The following is a 24239-nucleotide window of genomic DNA, read 5'->3' as shown; positions in this document are numbered from 1 at the left end:
AGCTCAAAAGAGGAGAGAATGAAGTGAAGGCTAATTGGAGCTATCGTGGGATGAACTAGTTTCTTCTACTTTGTTCTTCTGGTGTTGTGTCTAATGGGGTAATTTCTGCAAAATGTAGTCTCGATGAGACTAAAGAGTTTTATTGTCTCAGAAATATGTTGTCTTTTGCTGCCTCTTTTTTCTTTTCTTCTGTTTCTGTTTTTCAGATGTTAGAGTGGGCGCTGTTGTTTTTTAAGTTAATAATTTAGGAATTGGAGTGTGCATATTGTTTGTAAGATTTTAGTTTTACTCTTTTGTATGTATTTCCTTGTAAGTGGTTAAAGTCAAATGTTGGCTATGGCACGATAAATAAAACATTTTTTTTAAAAAGATAGCAGATTGTAAGAACAATGCACAGTACAATAATCGGGACTAATATAGCACCCCCCGCCAGCTACCCCCAGCCACCAAAGCAGCAGTGAACCTCTGCTGGTATGTAGAGTTTCCTAGAGAGGTTTTGCCAATTACAGGTTTTCTTGTTGCTCGGCTCAGTGGTTCTTAATGTATTGGGCTTGAAAGTATGTAAGGCTGAGTGGGGCCTGTCAGGACTCATTCATGTGATTGCAAGAAACACACACATGTTAGTAGGGTGCATTAACTCACTGGACTGTTGAATCCTACTGTCTGTACCACCAATGTAGATCACCTTGGCAGGAGACACAACATATAAAACAATCATTCTACCTTTATGCTAAGCTGCCAGGATTTTAGCTCTTTCTAGATGGCTTAAGATCACACAAACATTCTCAGTGCATTTCCCTGAGCCCATCATGTGAGCTCACTGTAGCAGTGTGTTATGAAGTCATGTAACTCACTTCTTTTAGTTTCGAAAGCAACTTGCTGACTTCTGCCGACTTTGCCTTTATGGTCTGTTGAAGGAAATTCATTTTTTGTTTTGTATCGATCTTCCCGCCAGGCTTTGGAGCTGCAGTCATTGACTGCCTCCGAGGACGCATACACTGAGAGGCAGCACCTGGATGGGAATAACAGAACAGTGTAAGGTTTACTCTCCCTGTTTGTCAGTTGGGCCCAAACCTAAATCCACAACCAAAGAGAAAATATGGCCCAGCCAACTGTCTAACAACAAAGGATCTCTTAATCAGGAGGCCCCTTAAAATTTCAAATTCGCAGAGTGTTGCCTACAGCAAAACAAGAACATGGATTCTATGGGCCTGAGTGACAAAGATGTGTGCTGGGGCAAATCAGAGATGTTCACAGCATCTCTGATTAACAAATACTATCTTGTACTTTATTCACAAAATAGCTAAAACTCGAGCTACTCTGAAGATCCCTGCAGCGTCTCGGAAATGTTCATATGCGAATGGTCATCTAAGGGATGCTCCAGGCATCTTCAGATTTGCTACAGTAAGGTTTGTGAATAAGTCATAAGGTAGCAGGTGCACATCAGAGATGCTCATGGTCATCTCGGATTTTATCCAGTGTAAATATTTAAGAATCATGCTCTATCAGTCCCCAAAAAGAAATAATCTGGTGTTGCACAAAGCGTTCTTGCTCCAGTGGAATTCTTGCATGTTTTAAGCACTTGCGCATGCACACCAAACAATGATTGGATCAACATTGGGAACTGCATTTAGAGGGACTATCTACCTGGAATAATTGTTGAGAGATTCTGGATTGACTCCACAGGGAACCTACGATGTCATTATCGAGAGTGAGGTCTTTAAGTGGTGGGAATTTGAGTAGGGTCCTGTGGTAGTAAAATTCCAGCATAGAAACGTGTCACTCACCCAGTAATGTAGAAATTGCAGCAGTCAGAGGGGCAGATGAATTCAGCATCAGTGTTCCTATTTACTCATGATCTCATGTTACACCTAATTGGAATTAGCAACAATTACTCCCAGAAGGAGAATTGGAGGACCTCTGGGCCTTCAAGTACTCCACCTAAAACACGACTGTTAGTAGTTTTTGCAGCCTGTGCTGGATATCTATGACCTTATGCATTAAGATAAATGTGGGTACATGTGGGTAAGAAAGCCTTTAAGTGTTTACATGTTGCAGGTTCTCTGTATTCCCAGTCCCTGATGGAGTGCCACATGTTCAGTATACAGTGTCAAATTGTGCGGTCCTGCCCAGACTAACAATATGGTAGGATTATTTTACTTATCCTTGTTTTCATGGTATGAAATCACATACAAATCTAGGCAAACAGGGCCAGGATCTACCTCAAGCATTCCCTTGCTCACCTACTGATAGCGGTGGTTGAGCAGTTAGGGTGAGCTCATAATAGTGACGATCGGCTGACACAATTCCATTATTACTTAGAAAAATAAAAGTTGCAGTGAGATTTGCTTTAAAAATGTGTTCTTGGGAGGCCATCATGGGGCTAGGGCAAGATGGCAGCCTGAGGCTTGCACTCCAGCGGTCCCTCTACTGCTACCAAAAAGGTACTGCCCCCCCTTGAGAAGTAGTTGAGGACCCAGGGCAACCCCCACCACCTTGGCCCAAAGGAGACTAAAAGGAAAACATGGTGAGGTTCAGGAGTCCCTCGTGCCACCAAACACTGTATGTGAGAGGCAAACACGTGGGAACTTTGGCGGAGAGACACCATGGGGCCGGCCCCCCCTCCCTCTCCCTACTGGTGATGGGACTATGGAGCAGAGGCTGCAAATTCCACTAGACATATGGAGGCAAAACTAACAAGGAACTAATATCTGTGGTAACTTAGACAAGTGAGAATGAGCAAGAAAAGGTGATTACAGGGATTCAGGCTAAGAACGAAGAGTTGGGGGGATGTCAGAATAAAGACGGTTTACAAAGCACTTAGCAGAGTGAAACACATGCATTATGAAAAGGGGGACAGGGTAGGTGCCCTATTAGCTAACAGGATAAGAATGCAGGCATCCAACTGAAGAGCGTAAACTATTAACGGTGCAACAGTCTGTAAAGATGATCCCCCAGAGGAAATTGATTGCTGCTTTGCAGAATTCTGCCAAGAACTGTATCACGAGGAGAGAGCAGCTGGGGAAAATGCTCTCTCAGAATATTTTCAAGCTATGAATCTCCCAATATTGGTGTCCAAAGAAGCAATGGACCTAGACAAGCCAATAACTTGGCAAGAGGTTACCAATGCCATAAAAATTCTGAAACCAGGGAAGGCACTGGGCAAGGATGTCTTTTCAGCTCTCTGCTACAAGACATAACTAGCGCCCTTATCCTCCTTTCTCACAAAACTCTATTATAGCTTCAAAATGACCTGGGCACTCCCACTTTCCTTCCACAGGACCTTATTGTGGTGATACCAAAGGAATTTAAGAATGCAGTTCAATGCTCTTTATATAGGCCAAATTTCCTGTTGAACATAGACACGAAAATCTACAATAAAATACTAGCCTCTCGATTGGAGTACTTCCCCCCCAAAATGTGTTCACCCTGACCAGGAGAGCTTTGTAAGTCACGGAGAGGGTTTTGGGATGCATGTTCAGATTACCGCCCCTCCTAACGATTTACATTGCGAAAAATATATTAAAACATAGAGAATGCGTAAGGTGTGGGGTGAGGGGTGAGTTTTACCGATAGAAGTAACTGCCAGGAATTGGAAAGTATATGGGGGAAAAATGTATCATTTGCTTTGCGGTAGTGTTAGGTAGAATACATTGCATGTGTGTGATAGTTAAAACATGAACCAATGCTGCATTAACAAGTAGGCCTGAATCCTTGCAGGCTGTGTTGGAGACACAGAACAACGAGGACTCCTTTCTTGTTTGATTATTACATTCCAATTCCCAGGTGTGGCAAGGGAACATGCGTGTACACCCACACATAAATGTATCTGGTTAGGTCTTTGATCAATTAGGCAGGAATGTGAGCAGCTAAATGGAAGAAGGACTGTGGCCCAATATGAATGCCATTCTCATGAGAGACAGGGCAGAGGTCTTGAGCTCCCAAAACACAAGCTGAGATTCAGGACACCAGCGCCTCCCAGAATAATGGTCATTCAATTTGAACTACCAGGTGCCCAGGAATAAGACTCTTAAATCCTTCACAAATTGGATGGATCAGTGGGACCCCAGGCCTACCTCTGGGCATGGGTAGCTGATACAGGGGGGAGCAGAGCACAACAAGGTCTGTGATTTGTGCCAGGGAGAGCCAAGGGTGATACCCATCCAGTGGGGAGGAATGGTGGGGGCGCCTGTGCATTTGGGATGAGAAACGAGTTGCTTTGTTCATAAGGACCAGGCTGACCTGGAAGTTATCTGCCGAGTTCATGTTGACAACCAGGTGCATATCACATTGGCAAGAGTAATGATAGGGTGGTGCCATTCTAGTCTAACCAATTGCTTTGTAAAAAGAGCTATATGTAATAATTAGCACATAAATAGGCAGCTGCCATAGAGGGTGGGGGATGAACACTGTATATCGAGTAAGTCATGAATGGCGAGTTGTACCTTTATGTTATGTTATGTTGTGTTACTTTGCATTTATATAGCGCCTTATGTATCATTGGTATGACCTCAAAGCGCTGGTAGGTTGAACGCCCTCGGGAACCGCAGTTCAAGTCAGTAGAGAGAGAGAGTATCGGATGGTGCGTGGGTGCACCGGATATGTGTGCAGCTGGTGTGGTTGTTGCATGATAGCTGCTTCTTAGCGGTAGGTGTGGTGCTGAGGAATCTGTTGGATGTGTTCAGTCTGGAAGGCAGAAGCTCAGACTGAGTTCTGGCTGCGTTAGGCCTGAGGAGACGCCTAAGCTAGCCAGAATGTGCTCAGCTAGCTGTGTTTTATTAGGATGATGAGGTGTTCATGGGGTCATGTTAGTATGAGAACAGCTAGGCCGAATGTGTCATAGCATAGCTGTGTTCTAGTTGAATGATGGTGTATAGGAGAGAGAAAGCGTAGTAGTGTGATATGGTAGTTTATCGGTGAAGGGCTTGCGGCCAGGCACAAGAGCAGGACAGGGGGCGTACATACGTATATAAAGCGACAGGATGGATACGGTAACATGGGGATACAGTACATAGCAGTCGTTCCATCCGTTCCACCCACTTCATCCGTTCCACCCACTTCATCCGTTCCATCCAGTCAGTCCGTTTTAGTTACAATATCCATTTTAGTCTTTCTATCTGTTTGATCCACTCCCTTTGTTCTTTTATTTTCTTTGTTCAGCAACCTTGGGTTTCTGTTTATTGTGGCTATTTATTCAGTTTGTTCAAAGTGTCGATTCTTTAAGTAAAGAGACACGTTTTTAGTAGTTTGCGGAAAGACATGTAGTCTTCGGTGAGTCGAATGTGGGTTGGAAGCGAGTTCCAGAGAGTGGGGGCCAAGGCTGAGAATGATGATCCTCCTAACCTGACTGAGTGTGTGTTTGGAATCACTAGGAGGAGGGCAGAGCTTGATCTAAGAGTGCGCCCTGTCGGTGGTAGGGTTTTAGCTTGACCTGTTGGTATTGGGGTCCGGTTTTATGTGTTGCTCGGTGGGAGATGCATAAGGTTTTGAAAGTGACCCTTCGTCAACCTGGGAGCAAGTGGAGTGTTCTGAGAGCTGGAGAGGTGTGATCTCTTGGGTCAAGTGCTAGAAGCAATTTGGCAGCACCCTTTGTGCAGTGCCAATGAAGTCCATTGGACTTCTCTTAATGTTTAACTATATTGTATTGGGTGTACCACCAAATAGAATAGCAAGAATAGTAAATGACCCCTGTCCTACTTAACTTTATTTTATGGGTCCAGCACACACCACCCTATGTGGAGTGCTGGGGAGTTACATAGTAACTCCTATAATGCAGTCCTCACGTAACATTTCGTTAAACTAACTCACTTGAATGGCTGGTGGCAGTGGTTTCTTTTTTACTACTAGTGACATGTATCTGCAGGCTGACACCTCCACTGCAGTACTGCACCCAAGGGTGATCATTTTCTCAAAATGGCCCCTGTCTTCTTTTTTCGCCTTTTCTTGTTGTTTCTTCTGGGATTTTACTCTGTTTGCATCAGGTTTGAGTCCTTTGTGTGTTTTGCCTTTGGTGGCTTCAGCCCTGAAGTCCGCCCAGGCTACAGTGTGTCTGGAAAGGCAGGAAGTGAGGGAGGGTCCCGGCACTTCCCTGTCCTTTGTCTCTAGGTGTGACTAAGTAAAACCAGTTCCTATTGGCCGGCAGCTACCCTGCTGTGTGAGTGACAGCCTAGTGCTGTGAAGGAATGGCAACTTGCATAAAGTGAGCTTTTTGTGACTAGGAGAGTCGATCACTGGAGGACAACATCCAAAGCAAAAGACGAGAGAATATGATAGCAGCACCCTCCTGGACCGCAAAGTGCCTGGTGAAGCTCTGCAGCCTTGAGTTGGCTCAACCCCAACTTGCTGCAACTTTCCAAGGCTGCAGAATCTCAATACTCGGGGTACCTCGACCACCTGTGAGTGCAGTGTCTTCCCAAATCCGAATCCAGCCAAATCTTTGTGGGCATCCAGTTCATTAGACATTATAAGACATACATCATCTTGAAGACAAGCGAGAGAGCTCTATGGCAGTGGATTCATTTTACCCTGTCACCCATTACCTTTTCTATACAAAATACAGCTCTTGTTCTTCACGAAAAACGGTGCACCTAGCTTTTTTCCCTAGCAGGTTGTATTTCCTTGGTCTGTTTATTGGAGAGTTACCTTACATTATTGGTGACCCGGACCTGATTACAGACTCCCCTGCGAAGACGTTGCATTCGTGGCCGCACATCTGCAGGGGTTGCACCCACCTGCAGTGACCAGTCCCCTTTTGTGCGCACCTTTGAGAGGTTTACAGGAGCCGTGTTATCAGAGTTGCTGTCAGCTCTTTGAAGCAGATGCTGTCCCCAGATTGTGCAGGATATTAACGGGACCCCGTGAGGGAAGACTTCGGCTGAGCATGCAGATGTAATGGCACCTTCTTGGGAGAAAAACAAGTAGGGTATGAGAAGGGAGTGTGAGTGTCTGAGTGTGTGATGAAGAGGGTGTATGTGTGTGAGGTGTGAGAGGATGAAATTGATAGGTTGGAAACCCATGTGGTGTTGTATATACATTAGCAGTTTTTTTATATAGAGGATTGTGGTGTAACGGAACCCTTTCCTATGGTACTAGGGAAGAAGACAGTGCTGTGTAACCGAGGAAAAAAGATACGGATAGAGACCCCACATATTTAGTGGGTCTGGGATCTCTCTGCCCAATATAAGTGGGGTGTGAGAATGGGAAGTAGTTGTGGCAGAGGCCCTGGCTGGCCTGGGATCTCCTCATGCGATGTAAAGGGGGTGTTGGAATGAAAAGTAGATATTATGGTGATTTTTCTGTGTTGGTGATTTTTGTGGTGGTTAGCAGTGGCCAAGGGAGGGCCTATTGTGTTGTGGAATAGCAAGGTTGTGAGAAGTAAGTGTGTGAATGCATGTGTGAGGGAAGTGTGAAGTGGAGTGAGCATTGTGTGGTGGGGTGGGTGTTGACAAGGGGAGTGTGGTATAAAAGGGGGAGGTGTATAGATTGTTGGGTGGGGCGAGGGTGGTGGTAACATTGTAAAACAGTGATATAGGGGTGGCTACGATGGAGCCCGCAACCCTGTTAGAATATATGTGCAAGGCCCTTCCTTTGTATCGAGACAAAAATCCTAAAGACTATGAGCAATTTGGTCACCCCATGTGCCCCAATAACAGCTATTACCACTATTGCAAGTGCTCCTGCGTCCCCCAACAAGTTAGTTCAGTGTCCACCATTAGGGTGTTATCCTACACATGCTGCGTCAGGATATACAAACCTCACGTATGTTCCCTTACCTGCTACAGCTCCCCTGCCACCCACGCCGGCCCAATACCACCATCTCCCTAACCCCATGGTGTCCGCCGCTGTGAGGGTTAAGGCAATAGATGGAACTGATACAAAACCACAGGAGCTGGTAGATGCTTAAAAGAAGGTGGAAGGTGAACTGGCACGATTCAAATTACAAAGGAGAGAGGGACAGTGCGCATCTGTAGGGACAGATGAATGGAGAGCAGGGGATATTTTGTTTCGGATAGAGAGTACAGCTATTAAAGATGTCCACATAGAGAAGGAAAGTGAGGAAAGGCAAAGGCAAGAGGAAAGTGTGGACAATGGCATGGTTGGATGACGAATGTGACCGTACGCGAGGGGGTGAAGAAGAGTGGAATACTGTAGATGAGTTGGAAGAGGAGGAGCAGCCACATTGGATTTCCCCACAAGTAGAACGTTTGTGAGGAACTAAATTGCAAAATAGATACAGGCGTATGGCAGTGGCTAAGAGGTTGGTGCCAGGAAAAAAGAAAGTGGGGAAGACTATAGGAGCACAGTTTCCATTATTATACAAGGGACCCGGCAGAGTGCATTATATAACATCGGCTCATCTGGAAAAAACAATCTTATAAAGGCACTCCCATCCCTCACCGCTGGAGCGGGCAAGTAGATATATGCTTTTGAGAAGCAAATAGCTGCTACCACTTTGGCTGTATGGGATTTAAAAACTCTGTATCGATACTGAAAGATCAGGCTGACAACAGATGGGTTAAAGCTGGGCCTGGGTGTGAAGTTGTGTAACGGCAGTCACGATGTGGCACATTTCAATGACAGTAGGCCCCAAGTGTGGACAGCGCTACGGTGCACATATGTGGACACGCCAGATCTCCAGTCGATCATACAGAGGACGATGTGAGATGATGAGGATCCTGCCCAGTATATATTGAATATACAAGATATGTGGAGGACAGAAACAGGAGATTCTTGGGATCGTGTGATTCCATTCTTTTGTTTTGTTGTAAAAAGGGTACTTCCTTCGGAAGTACAGAAAGCTCTCAACAAGATAGTGGGGGTTGAGGCAAAAGTCTGGGTGGAAATTCAGTCTATTATTATACATCACTGTAAACGGTTGAAAGACAAGAAAAAGGGAGGAGGAGAGCGAGCGCAAGCAGAGGAAGCGAAACTGGTTCATAAGATGTTAGCTAAGGTTGTGTTGAAGGGGGCAGTAGTGGCAGTGCAGACAGAGGGATCGGCGGTTCAGGACAACATGCGAGTGTCATCTGTGTGGGGAGGTGAACATTATTGGGCATATGGCTATCAACCTCAGTATCAAGGAGGGTTTCTGGGGGGATTTCAGCGTGGTAGAGGGGTGTTTTCAAGGCCCCGAGGGAGACGAGGAGGTTTCAGAGGAATGGGGCCTTGGGGATGAGGAGCAGGTCAGTGTTGGACGTGGGGCAACGGGGTCATATTTCAAGAGAGTTTAGAAGAAGACAATCATTTGCGTACACCCAGTCGCAGATGTGTCCTTATCCCCAGGGTGGTCCGGCCCCATACCTGCAGTCATATGGGCCGCCACCCCAGCAGTTTCTCATGGTGCAACATTGCCTGTTGCCCCACCTGCTCCCTGCCATCATTTCCGCAGTTCTCAGCTCCAGGTTCCAGTAACATGCACTGCATGCAGTGCATCAAGGGTAGCAGCAGGGTCCTCAGATACCAAACAGTAATGGTGTGCCAAATGGCACGGTGACACATTACCAGGGAGCCACAGTGGTTCAAGACAACCCATTTGTTTTTCCAGGGACTACCACATATCCAGATTAGGACAGCCTACATAGAAACTTGGCGTGCCCAGTCCTATCGGTCATCGCCGACCCAGAAGAGGAACTCTTGGTGGGCGTGGACATAGGTAACAAACCATTCATTTTCATGGTGGATACAGGTGCAACTAAATCATGTATCAGTGAAGGAGGATTCCCTTTATCAGGCGCAGTCATGGATATGCAGAGCTTCTCTGGGGCAATTCAATCAGTTCCTTTTACAAAGCAATTACCAATAAGGTAGGGGGCAGAGAGGTGTGGGCCCCCTTGTTGTACTCCACATGGTAAGTCCAGTGGGCTGCATTGGCCGTAATATTCTGTCCACGATGGTCTGCGCTGGTCTTGTGTGCCCCCATTGGTCTGCGTTACTTCACGAGAACCTGGGCAATAACAGCGGCCTGCTATTGCTCCTGGAACTATGAGTGCATGAGTGTGTGCCTGCCTTATCAGTAAGCAGCAGTTTGCAGCAAAGGTCTGGCCAATGGGGATGCTTGTAGTCAGCTGACGCCAAAGGTAAGTTCAACGTGGCTGATGCTGGGGCACATGCCAAAGGTAAGTTCAGCGCGAAGCACCGAGAAGGGTCTGGGCGTGGCTCATATAGCAAGCCAATCCCAGCAACCCTTCCAGCAACTAGATAGCCTCTTCTGCTGATTCCTACGGCTCACTGCCCGGCCATCTTAATAGCACCAGGAAGTCCCAAGCAGTGAATTCCCTCAGAAGCCTGTGCCTGCAACAAGTACCAGGAGTGCCTGGCCTGGGCTCAACTTGTCCTTGCCCTCATACTAGATGTTTTGTGCCTGAGTGTACCAAGAGTGTGGGATTGCAGCAACCTACCCTAAGTGATAACAGGGAATATACCTGCAGGGTGGCCCCACCCAGAGTCATGACACTGTGTCGGGTTCATAGACTGTTCCAGGGGCATAAGGTACAAATTGTACTAATGGGCAAAGACGGAGAGAAGTGTGCCAAAGATGACAGTGCCTGCCAATGTAAGCCAGGCCCATGTTAAAATTGTATGGAGTGTTGTTTCTGTCGAACAGATGGGAGAAGGCGGTGGTGTTCTGTGCAACAGGGGGGATGGCAGGGCTTGGAGAAGAAGTTATATGGAACATCAATAAGAATTGTTCCACGATATGGACTGGATACATATATAAAGTGACATGGATCAAAGCACATGAAACTACAGTAAATATCCAACGAGCAGATTAATATCAGTTTTGCTTTCGAGGGCATGGTACGGTTCCAGTAGGCACTAACACTAAGTGCAATAAGACAATGTTCATTCCAGACCTTGCAAAAGGAACAGCGGCACAGATGGACATGTACTGGGTATGCGGTCAACAAGCATATCTGCATATTCTGTCTTCCTGGCGAGGCACGTGTGCGTTAACAACATTGCATTCTGCTATTCTGGTGGTGCCTGAAGCACACTTGACATTAGCCTCCAGGCCTGGGTTACTGCAATCTATCCCAGCCTCCATCCAACCCCCCAAAATGAGGAAGAAGCGATCGGTGTAGTTGAGGAGGAAGAGAGTGAATTATCTGTAGGAAGATTCGTCCAAACGGCTTAATGTGATCCCAGACAAATACCGGTTGTACACCAAGATGGAGGCATTCTTTGCATCTCTTTTTACACCAGGGATCCAGGCCGCAGCAAACGCAAAGTGGTTGCAGATTGTTTGGTGGGAAGTGTTCCAGTTGGCAAATGATACCGAGCAAGGCCTGAACGCTATCAAGAGTGAGCTGAGGGTGATCCGGTTGAGGAAACTTCCAAACCGGTATGTGCTATACCTTCTGACGGTGATGAAAGGGGGCATGTGAAAGAAAAAAGGGTTATCCTGTTGCAAGCACATACCCTCAACTGACGCAGAGAATGAGTCCCAGATGCACATCATAGGAGCCCTACACAAGCTCAATATTGGCATGGAAGGTGAAGCAGGTGTGCAGGCCAAAGATTGGTTTGATACATTGTTTTCATGGGTGCCATCCCGGCTTGGGGAACTGGTGAAGATATTAGTTCTAATTGTGGTGCTCCTGCTCGTGATGTTGTGCCAAGACTAATCTTAACAGCGCAATGATGATGGTTACCACTGGGGCAGGAATGGCTCACCCAGGTACAAAAGATGGGCAGGATCAAACGCATGGTTAGGATTGAACAAACTATCCACCCCCCAGTGACATTAACTTCACCCACACCAGATCCAGAAAACTATACTGAGCACTGGGTGGACTTAGCGGGTGATAGGGATTGTATATACCTTACATGCACCCCAGAGAAATAAGCACGGGATGGGGGCAGTTAACATCTTGTGGGTAGGGCATGGGTCCCTAAGGATGAAGCAGACAGAGAAAAAGAAAGGGAGAAAGAAGAATCATCTAAAAAAGAAACATTTTCAGAGCTTTGCTAAATACCAGGTGAGCGGACGTTGCTGTGAGGGACAGTGGAAGGGGGTTCCACTGCCACTGAGAAAGAGCAGCCGCCAATGCGGCTATACTTGGCTGACAGGACAGTCAGTAAACAAGCATTAGCTGACCGCAGGGCTCAGCTTGGGGTATGAGGTTGGAATTTGGCCACAAGGTATTCCACTCCCTAGCCATAAAACGCCAGATGAACCAGGCAGAACACCTTGAAATGAATGCGTTTGGTCACTGGCAGCCAGTGGGGTTTATGAAGAAAAGGGGAAATGTGACATCAGCGGGGAGTGAGGCCATGAAACACTGAAACACTTGTGTATAGGCGCGTTACAAATGCCATATCATATCATATCATATCAGTAGAGGTTGCCAGTCGGGCTGCAGAGTTCTGAAGAACTTGCAGGCGATGAAGAACATAGGTGTGCTGACCTAAGTAGAGAGAGTTATAGTAGTCCAGCAAGGATGTGACCAAGGCAGAGATAACTGAGGCATGGACATGTTCAGGAAAATAAGGAATAACCTATTGAAGTAGTTAAGCTGAAAGTGGCCTGCTGACAGATTGTGCTCACCTGTGGCTCCATGGACAAGGACTAAGTGAGTTTTACCCCTAAGTTAGTTAACCGTGGAAACTGGCAGGGGAAAAGGGCCCAAAGAGGCCGGCCAAAAATCGGCCACCCAAAGGCCTTGTCACTGTTCCACCAGTTGTTATGCATCCATTCCCCCCACAGCCTCCAGACGACAGGCACAGAATCTGGCCTCTGACTCAGGAGGGGAAAAGTCCAGGCTGACCAAGATTTAATTGTTGTCAGCATAAGAGTAGCAGAGGAAGCTGTGGGGGAATATCAGTTTGGTCAGAGATTAAACGTAGATGTTGACATGACCAGGGAGATGGCGAAGCCTTGAGGGACACCACATGTGAGAACTGTAGCCGTTGAAAAGAAAGAAGGAAGGGAGAGAATTTTGCGACGGTCATAGAGAAAAGAAAAGGAACAGGCCAGGACAGTGCCCAAGACCTCCGGCCCCGGCCAGGCAGCCTTGCAGGACTCCATGATCAATGGTGTCAAAGGCGGTAGAAAGGTCCAACAAAATCAGAGCACTGACGCCGCTCCAATCATGGGTCCACACCAGGTCATCCATGAACGAGGCCAAAACACTCTTGGTCCCACAACCTGGACAAAAAACAGGCCGGGGAGTGATAAAAAGAAGATTCCTCAAAAAAAGTAGTGATTAGGGGACGGACCAGAGATTCAAGATGTTTCATAGGCAAATGGAGGAGAGAAATAGGTATATAGGTGGAAAATAGTGTTAGGTAGAATACATTTCATGTATGCAATTGTTATGCCATGAACCAATGCTGCATTAACAAGTAGGCCTAAATCCTTGTAGGCCGTGATGGAGACACAGAACCACCCCTCTTTGATTATTACATTCCAATTCCCAGGAGTGACAAAGGAACATGCATGTAAACCTGCATATAAATGTATATGGTTAGGTCTTTCAACAATCAGGCAGGAATGCAAGCGGCTAATTGAATGGTCATTCTATTTGAACTAGCAGATGCCTAGGAATGAGACTCTTAAATCCTTCATGAATTGGATGGATCAGTGAGACACCACGCCTACCTCTGGGGAGGGGTAGCTGATACAGGGGGGAGCAGTGAACAACAAGGTCCGTTATTTGTTGCAAGGAGAACCAAGGGTGATCTCCATCCAGTGGAGAAGCATGATGGGAGCGCCTGCGTGTCTGGAATGAGAAAAGAGTTTCTTTGTTTGTAAGCACCAGGCTGACCTCGTAGTTACCTGCCAAGTTCATGTTAATGACCAGGTGCATATCACGTGGGCAGGAGTAATGATCGGGTGGTACCATTCGAGTCTAACCAATTGCTTTGGAGCATCTCAAGATGGAAGAGGTTGTTACGCATGTGTGGTGAAGATGGAGGAAAAAACAATGCGACCTTTGGGAAAAGGGCTATATGTAATCATTAGCATGTAAATAGGCGGCAGCCAATGAGGATGGGGGATGAACACTGTATATCGAGTATGTCATGAATGACGAGATGTACCTTTATAAGACACGCATCATCTTGAAGATGAGAGAGAGCTCTATTGCAGTGGATCTATAATACCCTGTCGCCCATTCCTTTTGTATACAAAATAAAGCTTTTGCGCCTAGCTTTCTTCCCTAGCAGGTTGTATTTTCTTGGTCTGGTTGGTGGAGAGTTATCCTACAGGGTGCAGACAAACTGTGGAAGGACCTCAACATAATGGCCCTACCAAAGGAGAATACAATTTACTAGTTTCTAGTGGCGATAGATACAGAGCAGGCCTTCAATAGGGTTGATTGGGTCTTCCTACAAAGGGTCTGAGTTGAATATGGCTTTGGCCCTAATTGGCTCACCTGGCATAATCTAGTATATATAACCACATCCCCATCGAAATTCTGTGAACAGAGTACAATTGCAATCTATCACCATGTGTAGGGGAACCTATCAGGGTTACCCCTCTCTCCTTTCCTTTATAACTTGGTAATGGTACCCCTTGCAACGTTAATAAGAGATACTGCAGGGATAAGGGGTATGCAGGTCAGGAGAATATGATACAAATTGGCTCTGTTTGCAGATGATCTACAGCTGTTTATTCAGGGCCTCACTACAACATTGCCGCTCATAATCCAACAATTGGCAGGATATGATAAGCACTCAGGCTTCAAAGTCGACTATTGAAATTCTATGTTGTGCCTTATGGGGGAGGTGCCTGCTCAAACACTGAACTTTATTTTGAATGTCCCTTTTAGTTGTACAAGTGACTTGATTAAATACCTGGGGATGAACATAACAGATCCTTTTAGCCATTTACACATAGCAAACTACCTACCACTATGGGAGATGGTGAAAAAAGATATTGAGGGATGGAATACATTGGTTCTATTGTGGTGCTCACTGTCCATTTTAAAACACTTGCACCCATCGCTCAAAGATGTTCATCCATCACAGACTGATTTCTACGTGTTTTGACAGCGGTATTGTTATTTATAGAAGATGGCAGGCTTTGAGAACTGTCCTTTTTAGAACACTACCAGACGATTAGCTATGGCCTTCGACCATGCCCACTGTCCATTTGAGAATACTACCAGACCACAATGGGCACGGACAGCCAGTGGGAACAGCCTTTGGCCGTGTCCACTGTCCTTTTTAAAACACTTGCACCCATCGCTTAAAGACGTTAATCAATCACAGACTGATTTTGACCTGTTTTGACAGTGGTATTCTTATGTATAAAAGATGCAGGTGATCAGAACTCAATTTACTTTAGGCAATGTGCAGTGAGATTACATTATTTACTGAGGATCACACACTTTGGTTAAGCAGCCTACTACAAGCACCTTGTTTTATGGCTGGTCTCTTGGTGACTGTTGTGATACATCTCACGACCCCAACCAACTGCATTTAAGCTCCACGGAAAAGGGAGAAAATTACCAGAAGCAAGAATAATTTATGCCCAGGTACTTTTGCCCCATAACAAAATCAAAAGCTGGCACCCATGAATATATGCAAAGTAAGTGAACATATATAGGAAAGTGAAATATTCAAATGTAGTTCAGTTGACCTTCCCCTTATAAGAAAGAGCGCAAGATAAAATAGCATTGGACAGAAGAAAAATAACCTGAGAGAAGAAATGTTCAAATAAATATGCTGGCAAAGTATAAAAGGTGCTCACCTTTTAAACCAGCAATCTATCATGAAATATTCCATAGTAAACAAAATCTCAATAAGAGACCAGTGTTTGTGGTCTTGTGGGAAAGCATCTGAAAGTGTCTGAACTGGGAACATGACAACCTGAGTAAAGCGCTGTTAGCCCAATACTTGAGCAAACTTCCCAACCTCAAAAGAATCCAAGGCGTTGCGGCTGCCCTCTGAAAAAAAGTTACGCTCTTCATTCACGTGTCCTTTTTACTTGTGCCCTCAAAAGCAGCCACAATCAGGGGAGAATAACTGCACCATTGTCCAGGATTACAAGCTCTCTTGCCACATAGTGGTAAAATACTCATGACTTACTTGCATTCTCATCTTTTCCCCTCCTCACCCCCATGTCTGGCTTTCAACAGTAATCATCTTTAACTTAAAAAGTACACATTCCATATTGTCACTCAAATATATAAATCCTTATAGAACTATGTCAGGCAAAAAGTTTACAATTGTGGCATTACTCCCCCCATCTTGACTGGAAGACTACAAATACCAGAATGCAATTCAGCAAAAGGCAAAATGTAGGTCTCTAAGAGCAATACTTTCAAGGACTGATGACAATAGCAACTCTCACACTTGATCCTGTGATGAAAAGACTCTTTCCAGAACCCCCACTTTTTGCATACAATAAAAGTAAATCAATCAGAGAACATTTGGTCAAGGCAGATTTCTCTGCTGAAAGACAGACTCAGGAAAACTGGAAAAGAACAACACTGTGTCATAATTGCAATAAATGCAATAACCTAATTACAGGCAGCACCATCACTCATCCTCACAAAGGGTACAAAATAAATCTCCATCACTCGTCTACATGCGCCTCCAAGAATGTAATATATGGCATAAGATGCCCCTGCGGTCTATATTATGTGGGAATGACAACAAGGAAAGTGAAAACAAGATGGTCAGAACATAAGTCCAACATAAGAACAGGCGCCATCAAATCTCCAGTAACTCAACACTTCAAAAAAGAGAGACACAACATTGCCCAAATAAGGTATATTATTTTTGAACAAATAAAAGTACCAAGGAGAGGGGGAAACCTTAACAAGATGCTGCTACAGAAAGAAACATACTGGATTGAAAAATGGAATTCCATGCAGCCAAACGGTATGAACGCTGGTTGGGACCTAAGTTGTTTTTTCTAACATATAAAGAAGTTTGAACAAAATTACTGCAATACGGCTTATGACTGTTGAAATGCACACTTCACTAAGTACAGCGTGAGCGCTTTAAGATGGAGTCCATTTAATAATAGCATGTACGGCTAATACAGACCACAAGCAAGTACAAGTCAATTGAATAATGAGCGCCACTCGAAATAGTTGGTTTTCGAAATTCCGTAAACACATCAGCAGATGAATGAAGTGGACAATTTCATAAACAACTTGACAAATATCATGAGTCAGTTACAGAAACGCACTAGGAGTAAGAATCAGTGCCATTCAAAACAGTAACTTGTCATCAGCAGATTATACAAGATGGCGCGCAACAAAATCCATAGAAATAACCATTTGTCTCTACATGTAAAGAGAGAAAGGACTAATTAGAACACGGTTGCCATCACAACCAACAAAACCACGGGAACGCGATTTTGCAAACCCGGGCGATACGAAGAATCCATCCTCCGCTGCCAGGAGCTGCCACGAAAGGAAGAATGCAATAAGGAGTGAGAAAAACATCATCAGACTGAAGGCAAGGACGACGGACAGATTGGTGAAAGGAAGCCAATCTACCCCAGGAGATGACTAGACAGAGGTGAGCAGCACTAACCGCATGGACACAGTAAAATGCAATATATTCCAGAATCAGTTAACTAGGGTTTTGTGAGTGGGACACAGCGCTATTATCTAGCGACTGTTCCCAGCACAAAACCCACACACAATAAAGTCACAGACATCCTAAAAAAAACGAAAAATTTTTCACAGACCAAAACATCCTCCGGTGCTTTAAGGAAGAACAATCGTAGAGCCAGATTCAATTGCAAAAAAGCAACACTGACACGTTTATGATGTTTTTAAGAAGATAAAATCTTCAGAATTAAAGGTATTTGAGGTTCAAAATGTATACTGATAAAAAATGACAAGAGTAATTATGATGATAATATTTGCTGAACAAACAATGACTAAGGAACTGAACAGAAATATGTTATTTTTAACTTTCAAAATCTAAAATCATTGAAACAAGGTACTGATCCGCACCTGATGAAGGGCATTCTGAGCCAGAAACGCGTAGTGCATTAGAGAAACCCTCAAACAAAAGGACTATTGGCTTGCTAGCCAGTTACAAGTTTGATATATGGACTAAAGTTTCTCTTAAAACAATAGGAAATGTTCTCACGGAGGAAGAAAAAGTTACACTTTGTTGTTTGAATTGTGATTTATATGGAAATGTTTCAAGTATCCTTTACTTTGTTCTACTGTCAAGCATGAAATAATGCTTAAAGTATGCAATAATGTATGTTTTGAACATTGAAGAAATTAGAAAATGAATGGGGTTGGGGGGGCGCTGTGGCGCGCAACTAAAATGGCCACCTGATCGGAGTGCTCCGATCCCGAGGACATCCTTAACATAAATTAATCCTGTTTGGGGCCGTGAAGATAGGATATGACTACGTCTGCTGATGCTGGCACCCCTACTGCACGTTGTGTGCAAATCCTGTGCGAAACCACGGAGGCATGGCTGAGTTCGGAGCTTCGTTTCGCGGGGCGGCCCGCTCGGCTGACTACAAGCCGCCCCTGAGAACCGGAGGAGTCACACGCCAGACCGAGGCTCTGCGGACGCCAGAGGGCCGTGTGGGGGAGGGGCGCTGATCCTGGCGGCTGCTCCCGGCGGCACTTCCTTGGTACACAGCCTGCGGGCAGACCGTGTGTGTTGGTGCCGAGACCCCTGCAAGACGAAGATTGGCTGCCGCTACTGCCCACCTCCCGAACAACTGCTGGGTCTCCCGCGCGAGGCCCCGGCTAGCTCTGTTCTGACTGGCGCTGCGAAAGCAGGTGAGGGGCTTGAAAGTACACGGACCCAGCTACATCGGAGCGTATATACAGCGTTAATATCCTTCTGGGAGAGCACGATACATCCGTAGAGGGGACCTTGCGCTATATTATACCGGCAAAACCTCCGTGCTGTTAACTTGTGGGTGCTGCCCCTTGCTTTGTTTTGTTGCTGGGAGGAGGCCTGTACATCTCCACTGATACTTTAGCAGACCTGCATTATCGGGAGAAGTATATGATCCGCGGCAACTTGGCTCCCTAACTGCGCCACAAGTGGCTGGACATTGATTGTCATGGATGAGCGCTAGAGGGAACCCGACACACTACCAGCAATGCGTTGATGGGTCGTTGAGAGGCTTGCAGCTGACGTGAGTGGTGGTGTCCTCCATATATAAGAACAGGTACGATCAGAGGCGCCGCTGCCGCGCCCCGGCTCGGGCTCAGCCCCAGACCCACCAAGATACTTTGGTTGGCAGTTCCTATAACGGTCATAACCCCTGCCTGGGATTCACCTGGGATTCACCTTCAGCCTACATTATCAGGCAGGATACAAGGGAACATTACCGCATGCTAGTTCAGAACCCATGCAGCAACGACTTCTTTGGGTTTTATGAGTCGATATACCGGCACTCATCATATACTATAACAGAACCAACTGCACGAACGATACTATACTATATCGTGTGAATCTGACCTGGCCCACGTCATCGGGCCTTGTTCTGCAAAGGCGGCACATGGGCCGATACGACAAGCAAAGCGCAGGAGGGAAAAAAACTGGCCCGCGGGACTCCTTTGCCAGCTCCCAACCACAGGGGACACCGGCAGCCACAACCATGGAAAATCACACACTAGCTGAGACGGGGCAGGACGCCAGAGAAGACCGTCTTATGACCATGGTGCAGAACGGCTTCCTAGCTGTGAATGTCAAGCTAGATGATATTGTTTCGAACATCAGCTCCCTCAAGGCTAGAGTGGACAAGGAAAACTCTCGCATTACAGAGGCCGAAAGCAGAATCAGTACTAACGAGGATGTGATAACACAGCATGGGCGTGACATAGCACAGCTTAAAGGTGAACTACGCAACACTCAAGCAAAATGCGAGGACCTTGAATCTAGATCCAGGAGAAACAATATCCGTGTTGTCGGCGTTCCAGAATCCTTCTGCAAGGGCCCGATGGAGAGACAGGTAGAGGCCCTGTTGAAAACCCTTCTTGGAACGGAATCCTTCTCCGACCACTTTCTGGTTGAGAGGGCTCACCGTACACCTGCGCCACCGCCCAAGCCTGGGGCACCACCGCGCATGATCATTGTCCGTCTCCTCAATTATAGAGACAGAGACACGGTGCTCAGGCTGTCCAGGGAAAAGGGCTCTCTGCATTACGAAGGCAACAAAGTCCACATATATCCTGATTTTTCGACAAGCGTCCAGATGCAGCGCAGATCCTACGAACAGGCCAAAAAGCTCTTGAGATTGCGCCGTATCCCGTATGCCCTCATCTTCCCGGCAAAATTGCGGATCCAACATGGAGGCAGATCGCATTTCTTCGAGAACCCGGCGGATGCCATTTCGTATATTGAGTCGTCCATCCCCATGCATCCGGAAGATTATCCACGAGACCGAAATAGGCCCCCGCGGCGGGGGGATGACATCCCGGACTCAGCAGACTGAATCGAGACTATGGAAACATCCTGTTCAAGCTATGTGGCTGACCCTCTTGGGTATAACGGCCCCAGTTGTTATTGTGTTGGAAAAGTTGGGATCGTGAGCCTCTACTGATGGAGGCCTGGGGACTGCGACCAGCTACCCTCAGGAACATCCCACAGGTTATGGGGGAAGGGATACATCATCGGGTTGGGGTTGATGGTGAGGGTGGGGTTTGGAGGAGGGCACAAGTTGTTGCCACAGTTGGCAAATGTTTTAAAATGCAGAGTCAGGTTACAGCAGGCACGACAGTTATGGTTTGTGGCACGGGCAAACTATTTCACTCATTGACATTGACATTGTACTATGGTACTGAGTGACAAGGGTGTAAGTATTAAACTCCTTTCATGGAACATACGAGGCTTGAACAACCCAATTAAATCTAGAAAAATCGCAGCATATGTTACCAGACATAGCCACCAAATTATACTGTTGCAGGAGGCGCACGCACTAGGGCAGGTCTGCTCCAATTTCCTGTCTAGGTGGGGCCCTATGAGATATTATACCGAATACTCCTCCCAATCTAGAGGAGTCCTCACCCTAATACACCCGAAACTGAACTTCCGCACTCATGATGTTAAGATCGATCAACAGGGAAGATATGTGTTGGTATGGGGATGGTTGGCAGGGCGAAATATGGTCTTGGTTAACACGTACGGCCCCAATATTGACGACCCTGAATTCTATAATGCCATATATAATATATTGATTGAAGCTGGAGACAGCGCGGTGGTCTGGGGGGAGATTTCAATACAATCCTTGACACATCTCTTGACAGGTCCACAACAACATACAGACCCTTAACCCGGACCGCATTAGCCATGCGACAAATAATGCAACAAATGACTATAGTAGACATCTGGCGAGAATTACACCCCCTAGAGCAGCGCTTCACATTTTATTCATCAGTGCATGACTCAGAGTCTCAAATTGATTACTGGTTAATGAGCTCTACACTTGTGAACATGGTCCAGCATTGTGAAATGTATCCCCGTACCCTCTCAGACCACTCCCATGTATCACTTACTCTGAGGGTTGATGAGGCTGTCCCCAAGGCCAGATGCTGGAGAATGCCCCCTGCCCTACTTAGAGACCCAAATGTCTGCGAATCGTTGCGTATTGAAATAGAGGAATTTGTTCAACTGAACGAGGGGTCGGTAAAACAGCGCGCCACGCTATGGGAAACATTTAAGGTTTGGGTTCGGGGTGCAATTATGGCTAAAACCACAGGTTTACTTAAAACAGTTACACAAGAGCTGGACGCCACAGAAGCCAAACTCGAGCTCCTGGAGTTTGAATACACCTGCACGCACAATAAGGAGGCCCTTCTAGATATCCACACAACATTGGCAGACTTTAATAAACTTGCTGCAAGGGAAGTACAGTATATGGCTGCCCCGATCCGAGCTGGTAGATACGGGGAAAGTAATAAAGCAGGGAAACTCCTGGCCCAGACGCTCAAAACTGAACAGAGTCACCCCCCTATAACAGCCATCCAGGCGCCCAGCGGGGACATTGTGAATGGTGAACAAGAAATCAATGACATGTTTGCTGCATTCTACAAAACATTATATTCTAATAGAGATACCAAAACTAAAAAAGAAATAGCAAGTTATTTGCATGTTATTGATCTCCCGACCTTGACCTCTGATACGCGCATGTTATTGGATAACCCCATAACACTAAATGAAATTACGGAGGCAATAAAGGCGTTAACCCCTGGTAAGGCCCCTGGTCCTGACGGACTTGGCGCCGAAATCTACAAAGAATATCACGACGTACTCGCCCCTCTCTTACTGATAGTTTGGGAAGAAGCAATGGAATGTGGAATACTACCAGATACCATGCGTGAGGCAGTCATAACTGTTCTGCTTAAACCTCGTAGACCCCCTCATGACATGGGGTCATATAGACCCCTTTCGCTTATTAACACAGATGCAAACATTTTCGCCAAAATTCTGGCCACCAGGCTGCTGCCCTATATGCCCATACTGGTGGATCCCAACCAGGCGGGCTTTGTACCAACGAGGTCTACTGCTCTCAATCTGCGCAGACTCTTCGGAGTTATGGCACATATAGATCCGGCGGCAGACGCGGTGGCGGCTTCCCTTGACGCCGAGAAGGAGTTTGATTCTGTCTCCTGGGTCTATCTGTTTCAGGTCCTTGAGAGATTTGGGTTGGGAAGCTACTTTGTCAACTGTGTTAAGCTACTGTACACCTCCCCGGGAGCTAAAATACTAACTAATCAAACCATGTCGCCCCTGTTTCGTCTGGGTAGAGGCACGAGGCAGGGCTGGCCCTTTTCCCCAATCCTGTTTGCGCTCACCATAGAACCCATGGCTGAATATGTCCGACAAAACCATGCATGTAGAGGCCTTCGCATGACGGGGAAGCCGCAGATCATCTCCCTATATGCGGACGATACCCTATTATACATCAGGAACCTGGAAGTAAACCTAAGCCCAATCATGTTGGAGGTTGAGACATTCTCTGAATACTCGGGATACAAGATCAACGTATCCAAGTCGGAACTGTTCCCGCTCACGCCCAGTACTAGAGAAATGTCGAATACACAAGGATTTAAATGGTCACCTATACATATCCGATATTTGGGGATCATGGTCTCAAAAGACTGGAGCACACTGTACACTGAAAATCACGGTGAACTTTTACAATCCCTTACAGCTAAACTACAATCCTGGAATAGGCTCCCCTTATCCCTATATGGGCGAATATCCTTACTTAAGATGACGGTGTTACCCAAACTCCTATATTTCTTTTGCAATATACCGATCTGGCCGGGCAGAGCCTTCTTTAATAAACTCAACACTCTAACCACCACTTTTGTATGGGGAGGGAAGACGCCTAGGTTGAAATGGTCCAAAATGACAGAACCTTTTGAAAAGGGTGGGATTGCAGCCCCAGACTTCGAACTCTATTACTTAACATCTCAGGCACACTTTGCGAGACACTGGTTTGACCCGGAAGACACTGCTCCACACATCCCCCTGGAAAGATTTGCGGCTTCCCCTATAGAACTACGAGCAGTCATGTTCGATCTTAAACGAAAAGAGTCATGCAAATACGACCCTGTCAATGCCACTGTACGCGCATGGTCTATGATATATAATAGGCTTGCCCTTACAACCCCGTACGATCCAGAAGTACCACTATGGAACTTCCCAGGCATAAGCCCCACGTTTGATAGGGCCCTCCATGGTGCTTGGGACCCACAAAAGCAATTTCGAATGCGCGATATGTTTCCGGAAGGAAAATACTGTGCTCTTGATGATTTTATTGGTCCGGTGGGTGGAGATCACCTTAAGCGATTTCAGTTTCATAGAATGAGGGCTGCCTTTGCCGCTAAATGGCCCTCGTTCCCAGATGAACCCGCCACACATGAATGTATTGCAGCCATGACGGAACCGGGTGGTCATAGTAAAAGTCTGTCTGCGCTCTACAGTCTGGTCCAAACACATTCCAAGTCAAGCAATGATATTAAAGGGAACTGGGAACGTGACCTGGGGGTGGAACTAGGTGAAGACACGTGGCTGAGATATTGCCAGCTGACCAAACATGTATCCATGAACTCAGGGCTTCGGCTCATTCAGTTTAAGGTCCTTAACCAGCTACACTATACCCCAGCTAAGTTGGCTAAATTTGTACAAGGTCACACAGGAAAATGCCCTAAATGCGATGCCCCTGATGCAGACTCTTTTCAAATGTACTGGGCCTGTCCACCGGTCTCCGCATTCTGGGGGGAGGTGGCGGAGATCCTGGAAGATATCACGGCGTTAACTGCCACACCTTCACCACTGAAATA

The 24239-nt window shown here is 46.2% G+C and overlaps 1 protein-coding gene across 2 annotated transcripts in view; it reads right to left on the bottom strand.

The window, feature by feature from the left end:
• The window catches only part of LOC138510562 (cytospin-A-like), a 1126527-nt gene that overhangs the window by 984189 nt on the left and 118099 nt on the right, over nt 1-24239 (bottom strand). For both annotated transcript variants that reach the window (XM_069626319.1, XM_069626320.1), the window contains exon 2: nt 855-1012. In XM_069626319.1, coding sequence (XP_069482420.1) covers nt 855-1012 — 158 coding nt within the window. The remainder of the gene's footprint in view (nt 1-854; nt 1013-24239) is intronic.

The sequence above is a fragment of the Ambystoma mexicanum genome, chromosome 6p (assembly GCF_040938575.1).
Source record: "Ambystoma mexicanum isolate Mex_15411 chromosome 6p, UKY_AmexF1_1, whole genome shotgun sequence".
Lineage (NCBI taxonomy): Eukaryota > Metazoa > Chordata > Amphibia > Caudata > Ambystomatidae > Ambystoma > Ambystoma mexicanum.
The sequence above is the reverse complement of the archived record's forward strand: the minus strand, read 5'-3'. Positions and strand labels throughout refer to the sequence as shown.